The 9708-nt window shown below is 39.5% G+C and overlaps 3 protein-coding genes across 6 annotated transcripts in view; 1 reads left to right on the top strand and 2 right to left on the bottom strand.

Moving 5' to 3' along the window:
* LOC138016626 (spermatogenesis-associated protein 4-like) overlaps positions 1 to 9708 on the top strand; it is a 35727-nt gene that overhangs the window by 16652 nt on the left and 9367 nt on the right. For 2 of the 4 annotated variants that reach the window (XM_068863820.1, XM_068863819.1), the window contains exons 1-2: positions 8135 to 8282; positions 8388 to 8517. The exons of the other annotated variants lie outside the window; for them this stretch is intronic. In XM_068863820.1, coding sequence (XP_068719921.1) covers positions 8206 to 8282; positions 8388 to 8517 — 207 coding nt within the window. In that variant the 5' untranslated portion in view covers positions 8135 to 8205. Of the gene's footprint in view, positions 1 to 8134; positions 8283 to 8387; positions 8518 to 9708 lie in introns of those variants that run through there. 4 annotated transcript variants of the gene reach the window in all.
* Positions 425 to 3719, bottom strand: LOC138016282 (cysteine-rich hydrophobic domain-containing protein 2-like). The gene is made up of 4 exons (XM_068863452.1): positions 3517 to 3719; positions 3305 to 3359; positions 1795 to 1950; positions 425 to 541 (listed from the first exon to the last, which is right to left on the bottom strand). The coding sequence occupies exons 1-4, from the start codon at positions 3642 to 3644 to the stop codon at positions 425 to 427; spliced, it is 456 nt and encodes a 151-aa protein (XP_068719553.1). The 5' UTR covers positions 3645 to 3719.
* LOC138015557 (melanopsin-like) lies at positions 4062 to 7090 on the bottom strand. The gene is made up of 2 exons (XM_068862628.1): positions 6942 to 7090; positions 4062 to 6796 (listed from the first exon to the last, which is right to left on the bottom strand). Exon 2 carries the CDS (start codon positions 6726 to 6728, stop codon positions 5826 to 5828), a length of 903 nt encoding a protein of 300 aa, XP_068718729.1. The 5' UTR covers positions 6729 to 6796; positions 6942 to 7090; the 3' UTR covers positions 4062 to 5825.

The raw sequence follows: 9708 nt of genomic DNA, 5'->3' as shown, positions 1-9708 counted from the left end.
GGCAAATCAGCTGTCCTCCTTACTGTATAGTGTAGTTGAGGGGATCAAATATTACAAAAAAGTTGCGTCTGTCACATTCAGCAGCTTGTGAGCTGTGACTTTAAATTTTTCTTTCTCTACATCAAGATTGAAATCAAGATTGAACAAAATTACCTTTCACTTGCAAATTTACCAATCTTGTCCCCAGAGCACTTGCTCTATTCGTTTGGTCAGCACCAAGAACACAGACTTGGCCAGAGCCAATTTGTGCGTAGCTGCAGTGAAGGTCCATTTTGTAACTATTGGCTACAACTATTGTTCCCAATTTTTGGAGTTTGCATAGAAGAGTCAGGAATCTGTGGGTCACGGGCTCCTGCTTTGGCACTGGCCAGACTCTGGGGATGGGATTGGCAGTTTACTTACAACTACAAAGATGTCCAATACTCTACCTACTGTGGAATACAGTTGGTTGCTGTTCTTGGTAATCCCAAGACAATTTACATACCTTATGATATAGATGGCAGTTTTCAGCATCTAATACCTTGTTAATTGAATGTCTTGTCTGAAAAAACAGAGGCAAAATCAAGATTCTAAAAGATAATGTTCCTTCCTGGGTGGATTAAGTAAAATTCTTGAACCCATTGACCCCTGGGAGTGAGACTAAACAGATTTTACTCTATCTAACACCAGATGATTTTACTCATCACGTGGGGGTATCCTAGGGAGTTTGAGGTGTCAGCGGGTTGTTAAGTTTACCTACGTTATTTGGGAATTTCCTGTTCTCTCTTTTTGCAATTAATTGGCCTTTCCTATGCTACTGTGTAGTGGGAGGCACGGTGGCCTCATGGTTAGTGTGCTCGACTCCAGATCCAGTGGTCCGGGTTCGGGTCCCAGCCGGGGACGTTGTGTTGTGTTCTTGGGCAAGACACTTTACTCTCACTGTGCCTATCTCCACCCAGGTGTATAAATGGGTACTAGCGAATTTAATGCTGGGGGTAACCCTGGGATGGACTGGCATCCCCTCCAGGGGAGAGTAGAAATACTCCTAGTCGCTTCATGCTACAGAAACCGGAGATCTGCGCTGGCCTGATGGGCCTTCTAGGCTTTTTAATTTTTTTTTTATGCTACAGTATATTATTTCAGTTGAATCAGATCTCGTCAAACAACACCTTCATTGATTCTTGAATCCCAAGTTCCCTAAATTATTATTTTGCTTCAATATCTTTTTCAATTTTCGTCTGATCTGTGTAGCTTTGATCTTTATTACCCATAAAAAGACCACTAAAGAGCAAGGGTGTGGGCAGAATTTACAGCTGAAATTGCTCTCATTTACTGGGTTTGCTAAGCACACATTTCAGAGTAAGCTGATCAATCTTTCCCTTATTTCTGGGTACTCAAAGGAAAAAGAGCACATTCTACAAGACTTATTTTAAAAGATCGCCCTTTAATGGTCCCACAAAATGTCTTGCATCACTGGTGCCAAATCCATCAAAACCAACCAAAAAGATTAGGAGGAGAAACTGATCAATATCACTTATTTGGCTTCTTTTTTTTTTCATCTCAAGAACTAGACCATAAAATTATACAGGATGCTTCCACTTATAATAGATACAGACCTCATTCTTCAGTTAGCAACAAACAAGGAGGAATTTCTTACCCATTCTCAAGACAAAATGCAAAACTTTTATGTTAATTGAAAGAGCCTAATGAGAGAGTGACTCTGGTCAAAATACATTTACTAGCCTTTGATGAACTGATTTCTGCAAAAGTACTTTTTTGCATAGTTTTAACTGGTGTTCCCCTAAGATTACTTACTCTTTTATTGAGACAAACAACAGGCCACATGGACATGCCAAGAGTGCAGCAACAACAGATACAGCCACAGAGTAACCACCGCACATTAACAGGCATCGTTTTACTGAGTACCCTGTTGACTCGTGTAACAGTCGCTTTGTACTCCTCAGGGGCAACCTACAAAACATCGGATGACACAGCCAACCCATTATTGCATTCACCACCCTAGGGAGCATTTTATTAGGACTATTCTTATTGTTCACAATCCAGTTTGGGATTACCAAAGTAACTGGACAACACAACATATCTGTTGCAGGTCATTTTGTTCCTTACAGTGTAGGTTAATTTGCAACCAAACTAGGTCATTTTGTTTCAATCAAGATCAACTTCTTTCAACCTAGATCAACTTGTTTCAACCTACAGGGTACATGTAGGTCAATTTGGGGCAGGTGCAAAACACAGGTCACAGGTCATTGTTTTATCAATACATACAGTATCCTAAACATTTATTAAAGCTAACCTTAATCCTAACTAGACCTAAACAAAAGTCTTTAGGCCTAACAGTTAGGTTTGTTTCTGTATTTGGTAAAACAATGACCGGTGACCTGTGTTTTGTACATGTACATGTACCTGCCCCAATATGACCTAGGTTGAAACAAAATGAGCTAGCTTGGTTGCAATTTAACCTAAGGAAAAAAATGACCTGCAACAGATACATTAGTAAGGCCACAGACGATGGCTGAGATGGCCTGTGATCTGCAGAAACATAAGCGCATTTTTCATTGAATTGAAAGATGACTTTCAACTGAAATACAATAGCATTATACCAAACAAACACAAAGCTTTGATAATATTGAGCAATTCTTAACTATGATCTATTTCTTGTCCGATCCGATCCGGTTCGGTCCGATCCGGCTTTTACGAACGGCCCTATAAACCGTAGGCCCCCTCTCACAACCCTTCAATGTTCATAAAATCTGTGGGACGTTAAAGATCCCACACACTAGTCGAAAAGCGTAGGGCATGTAGTTCCCGGTGTTGTGGTCTGGCCTTTCCTTCAGCAGTGCGGTCGGCTTGTCGTAATCTTCTGAAAGGACTACTGATCGATGAGACCAAATTAACAGCAAAACAGTCTAAACAGACAGTAGTCAAATTGAAGGAGTCCAAGTGCTGAAACCGGTAAACTAAACTGTTTCTATCAAAATCATTTTTAAAAAGACGGGACGAAACGTAAAATTGCCACCTTCGTACAAACATATAGCGGATATAACCCATGGAAAAGTAAAGAAATAAATAAATGAAACCATTATTGCTGTTCAGATAACGTTTAACGTTGCTCCGTACGTAATTGCATGTTTTTAATTAAATGCGAAGCAAAAACTGGTGGTCTTCGAATCCCCGAAACTTCCATAAACGGGGCATCTTAAAAGGTAAATCATCGGTACAGAAAATATTTAAACAAATCAATACATCAATCGCATCAATCTTTTGAGAAACTGTATAGTCACACATGTGCTGGAACAAAGCTTACCTTAGCACTTAGTCCTTGCTGAAATTCTACATCAAATTTGCTATTAAGACCGAACCTAAAAACCGCAGGATTAGGCAAAAAGAAATAACGATAAGTTCTTGATGTTGTTAGAGATAAAGTGATAAATTTTGAGGATCGAAAGTGGCTTGTAAAACACACAAAAACCAATAGAACTTCGTTTGAGGGCTCTTCAAAGCACAAACAAAACTCACACAGTCATGTGTCCAACACCGCGGATAACCACAGATTCTGGGGTCACTTGAACATGTTCGCTAGAAGCACGCGACCCTTGCTCGTCTTCTTGAAGATTTTCATCAAAAATAGCGTCAAAATTCGCCATTCACAGTACTTTTTTGGCAGAAATTTTACGTGAATTATAATCGGAAGTGAAGAGATATTTACTATGGCCCGAAAAGGCTACTGGGAACTTACCAGTCTCTCTCTCTCTATCTCTCTCTCTCCTCTCGCACTCTCTCACACTCTTGCTCTCTCTCTTCACAACACGTACAGATTACAGATGTGGGGTTTGCAGGAACAAGCGGAAACAGGTGGGTCCTTGTTTTGTTCAAATGGTAAATAAAACTCTCGATGTCAAATTTATTGCGAGAGGTTTGTACGTAGATTAAACCACAGGGGAGGCAAATGGACATTTTAGTTCGTAAATTCAAGGTTGTTGAATTTCTTGAAAAATTTCGGTCAAACTAAAATCAATTATTTATTTCATCTCAAATCAAAACAAGAATTTCCTGGAATTTTTGACTAATTGTGAACAACTGGGGTCTATTTTCTGAGGCTTCAGCAAAGATTTGAGGTGCATCTATATTCATGATAGGGCTAGCTTGCGTAGCAGGCACGAGGGGAAGGAGCTGAGGGAATTAGTCCCCTCCTTCTCCTTGCTCCGGTTACTCAGGCAAGAAAGGGCATGAGAGGTGTAAGGAATGTATAACAACGAAAGTCCTTCACCTAATATCAAGTTATGGACTCTTGATAGACTTGATAGCAAAGAGTACAATAGGTGTGCTAAAAAACATTCGGAGGAAATCAAGTGAAGATATGATCGTCGCAGTTGTGAACGCAATATTAGCAATTGCGTAGAGACGCCTAAAACTGAATGCAGGACCCTGTTGAAGTCCTGAATTCTTCAGGCTTCTCTGCTACAGTTGCGTTCGTAAGTGCGAGGATCATAGCTTTACTTGAAATGAGTTTTAAGTAACTACAGTAGTGTCGTTCTTTTTGAGACAGCTAGAGCTTTGGGACCAGACGGGACTCACACGCTCCAACTTGTAAAATTAGGTTTTGTCAATAAAAAACGTGAATTTAGCCTGATTTCCGGTTCGCGTTACAATTGCAGTGCACTTCCAGTGTCATGCCCATTTATGAACTCCTGCTGCTCATTAGTATGGACCGCTACCCATCAAAACAACATGGCGGACGTTTAATGAGATGGATCGCGCTGATTTTTTTTTTTTAGTTACTTAAATTTCTTCTTGTTTCCAATATTCCATTGTCCATGGAAGTAAATTCTTAATAAATTGAATTCCTAAGTTCTCCCTGTTGTGACCAGCCTCGTTCCAGGGTCTCCGTTGTTGTGTTGTAAGTAAGCAACAAACAAAAATCTAAAACTTGTCGTAAATTAGGAGTCCATCCATTTCCTCCTGCGTAAATATATTCCTTCTTTCGTTTTAAATACTGATTGAAACCTTGCTCTCATTAGGGGTGATATGTTCAAACCAATTTTTTTTTCTTTACTTTCTTAACCCTCGAAACTTCTGGCAATATTTTCGATTCCTGTATGTGAATGAAATTACTTATAATCATTTGAAAAAAGAAGACGTCGCTTTTACTTTTTGCAACAATGAAAATTTGTTGCGCAAGAAGGTGGCAGTACGCGCAACAAACCAGCTCAACTTGCAACGCAGCATTGTTGCGCGACAAGTTGCACGAAAAATGTTGCCCGTATTACTGGTCCTTATTACTCCTATTTTCTTTTCAAATATCCCCTTTCCTGTTGCCAAGTAACAAAAATATTGTAAAGAGTTTTGAAGCAAGCAACCGGGGACAATATTCGGTGTACGTTGGATCAACTGGCTTGATCTGATCGGCGTATTTTGAGCAAGAGCCGATGCAACGTTGATTTCATTTAGTAATGTACTATACTAACTTTAGTTTCGCAATATTAAAAAAGTTATTTTATATTTCGCTCAACCAAGCGAGGTTAAAATTGCTTTTTTGGCATTAAAACAAGAGAATATGTTATTGCACCGCTATTATGTAAAAGGTTTTCTTGTTTTGAGATAAATAAATTTCTATCATTTCGAAGTTAAGCATACAGTTTAGAACTGTATTAATAAATGCGTTCGTTCACTAATGAGAAAAGGCTGGATTTGCCTATGTTTGTGCCACAAGGCTAACGGGTCACTTAATTTACCGATGATATTTGCCCTGAAATCCTCCGATGTGGTTCCTTGACCATTAACTTTTTATTCCGGTCAATGAGAAAAGAGGAATGGAAATAAACGAGTTAACAATGTTGAATGTAGGAGACAACAGGATATAGTCTGTCTGCTTCCTTTTTCCATTTGATGTACCACAGGGGAATAAGCGTCGTGGTTACAATTGGGATGAACGCGCAACCGACTCCGACGACGTTTGGAACTTGCGCTGTATACGTGAAAAAACTTTCGATCACGTACGGTGACCACGTGACCAAAAACACGGTTATGGCGAGCTGAAGGCGGCAGTGGGCTTTTTCTTCATCGCTTTCTTCGTCTCCGCTCTCTATTTTCACCAGTTTAGCCTTGTCGCAGGAGATTTTCTCCTCTGATTCGTTTCCGAAGAAATTATATATCAACAGCGATACGGGAATCAGGAATATGCAAGACGTGACCAGAGTAAAACTCAAACCGGATGGTGGCCAGTCGACCTCACAAAAGGCCTTTCTGCTGATAAAAACGTACTTGCTCCACAACAAAGACAGCGAGTAGGAAAGAGTTGTGTGTGCGATGATATAGCCCAGAGGAATAGACTGTCGAGGAGGGGAATTTCCCAGACCCCTTTGAGCCTCGGTCATTCGGAAGTACTGCTCAGTTGTGATAGTTACAAGCGTTGAAATCGACACAATAATGTAAATTACATTTGTGAGTCCGTAGCTCCGACACCAATGTTCTTCAAAATACCATCTTCCAGAGGTACTCACAGAGATCAACAGCGGCAAATCTTTGATCGAAACCAAAACATCTACAGCCGCCAAGTTCGCCACGATCAGCGCTGTGCAGGAAGTTCGAAGACTTCTCTTGCGGTATATACAATAGCAGACGAAAATGTTTATCCCAATGGTCATGAGGCAGTAAAGAGCAATCAGTGAGGCCACTGGTGAATAAGAAGTTATTTCCAAGCTTATCTTCGTCTCACTAGTTTCAGCCATTTTCACTCAACCCTTGAGCTGCTCAGTTGATTCGGTATCTGTTGTGCTGCTGTTAGCAAAGTTCCTGACTGAGATAATAACACTGCCTTTTAAATCTCTGTTGCGCACTTCTTTGCCAAATTTCAATAAACTAATTATTTCTTGTGATATCCAAGACAATGATGACACAGCTTATGTTCTGTGTCAATGAAAAAAAGTGGAAAATCCTCTCACCAGAATTGTCCCTTGGTCAAGGAATTCCGCTCCGGAGAAATTATTTGCCGATTTAAAACTTGCTTTCTTCGAGTTGACTTTGCTCTGTAACAAAGGGCATCTCTGACAGGGATATTACAAAAGACTTTTTTATTATCATAGGACCTGTTACCATAGGCAAAGATAATGTTAAATTCATGATCAAATCTGACTGTGATCCACCTGTTTCAGCTCAATGCAAACAAATCTGTGATTGGGTAGCAGGTGATCCACTTTCTCTTATACGATGTGATTGGCTTAGACCTCAATGCCATTTAATATTTCGCGAAAGTCACATATTTGCTAAGTGCTACGTGTTTCGTCGACATCGATTTACTGGCTTTGTTTTGAAACGAAATTGAATTTTCTTGTGAAATACTGTTTTGCATATTGTCGTAAGCAGGCTTTAATAAGCTGGAAAAGTGCCTTGCTGATCTTTCTTGTCTTTCCTCCCGAATGAGCTACGGATAACTGAGCAACGGTGAAACAAAGCGGAGAACAATGGGTGAACAGTCCAAACATGTGCGAGGCCTAGCAAAGCACGTGTTTGAAACCCCAATGAATTATTATCCTGAAAACTTGAAACCTTTTGTCTGGATTGCAACCTAGTTGGAATCTAAAGGTCTGTTTATCTTCTTCCCAACTTTAATTCACGTAAAGTAGAAAAACACATGCGGTGAAGCTTTCGCCGTCCGTTCCAGGTCAGTGACTCCAGCTGAAATAAATGTTCTGATAGCACTCAGAATTAAAATCCCCGGAAGCGAGTGCTGGTATTTTACCGGTGGCTTGATGTTCATTACATTCACAAGTACCGATGAAAGCTCTTTAAACCTGCTGGTCTGAAAACAGGAGCGCGTGGTTCTAAGAAAATTTCATTTTTATATGAAATTTCCGTTTCAACTCAAAACGGAACGTTTTTTGCAAAAGAAAATTAAGTATAACTGCCAGGACTCAGACAGCGCAACCTCTTTCGTATCGTTCACAGCGACAAAAAGTTTGCGTTATTTTTTCGTTTTTCTCTATTGGGACTGTGATCAGCCAAATACAATTTTTTTTTAATTTGCAAATTTCTTTCCCTGGAGGCGTCCTAAAAACTGCCCCTCTCCCCCTCTCCCACAAAGTCCTAGTACGCGCCCGCGATGATTGTGACTCACGCCGACACGATTCCCTTAGAAACGTAAACTGAATGTGAACTCACTGTGAACATTTCTTTCTTTGAACATTAGAGTTACGGAATTTTGAAATAATGAGCGGCTTACCAAGGGAAATATTGAAATGGATACAAAGTTTGGACCTTTCTCACCCTGTTAGAAATACAAGAAGGTAAAGCCGACCCGTGTTTTTGTTCATCGTCAAACATAACTTTATAGCTCTTTTGTGCGACAGGACAGACTCAATCTGGTATGTATTTCTGTCTTGCGTGCACAGGGATTTTTCAAACGGGTATCTTGTGGCAGAGATATTCTCGTGGTACTTTCCACAGGAAATCGAAATGCATTCTTACGATAATGGAACATCGTTACCAAGCAGGCAGGGAAACTGGAGTCAACTTCAGAGGGTTAGTAAACCAGCCTGGTAACATCCTTTAATACAGGAATTTAAATATTATTACTGGATTTGCCAATAAAATTATTTGAATTAATTACACAGAATACAAAATGTTTTAGAGATCTCCATATAATAAATTATACGGGAGTCTTCTTTATAGAATGACTAAAAAATCATTTAGGTTTTTGATTTCCAATTAACAAATTGATGTCAGTTTTTCATGCGTCTGTCCTGTTATTGACAATTGACAGTCTGCGGATCCACTCGGCTATCGCCTCGGCTATCGCCTCGTGGATCCACAGCTACTTTGACAATGTTATGACGAAATTCATGATCAATAACAGGACAGACGCAATAATGATAATGATTTGTTTATTTCAACCTCTCGCAGTCAAGACTGAATTACAGGTTGTGGTCAAGAACAGCTGCGTAATAATAAACATAATTATTACAATTTGTACTATGCTTGTTTAAAATATATCGAATTTTGATTAATTACTAAATACATATTACGAATATTTATAAGTGACGAAATTCCTAAATCGAAATGTGCTGTATGGGACTTTTGCCTCACTTTTATGTCGCAGATTATATGGCTTATCCACCTTCACAGCACAGTTATGTTTTATAATATGATAAAGTGGGTTATTTGGTTGGATGCTTTCAATGAACCTACGACAAGCGTCGGCTCGTCGGGAAACCAATGTAGTTAAATTGGATCTTTTTAGCGCAACATCATAGGAAGATTCAGGGTATATGTTCGACAAAGCTCTCTTTTGAATTCCTTCCAAAGTGTTAACGAGCAATAAAGCATGAAAAACTGACATTAATTTGTTTTTTACAATAACAAAAAGGCAGAGGGGTCAAAAGTATGTCAAAACATGAGAAGAACGTGAGACAAAAATGCGAGAAACTTCAATCTGACTCAAGCAATATCACATCATCCTCGGATAAATTATGAATTTATGTGTCTGTCCACTTGTTGACAATAAAAATTAACCAATGAGCGTGCGAGAATTTTGCAGTCATTGTAAAAAAACTTTTTGCAAGGATCCTTGAGAGCTTTTCAGTTCTTTCCTCAGAAATCCCCAGAAATGTAGACTTTTTCATGGCTATGCCATAATTATATGCCAGTGATGTTGTAATACTCAAGCCTGTAAAGATCACAAACCACAGTGACATGCAATACACATTATTTAGG

The sequence above is a fragment of the Montipora capricornis genome, chromosome 9 (assembly GCF_036669925.1).
Source record: "Montipora capricornis isolate CH-2021 chromosome 9, ASM3666992v2, whole genome shotgun sequence".
Classification (NCBI taxonomy): Eukaryota; Metazoa; Cnidaria; class Anthozoa; order Scleractinia; family Acroporidae; genus Montipora; species Montipora capricornis.
This window is presented reverse-complemented; position numbering and strand designations above follow the sequence as displayed.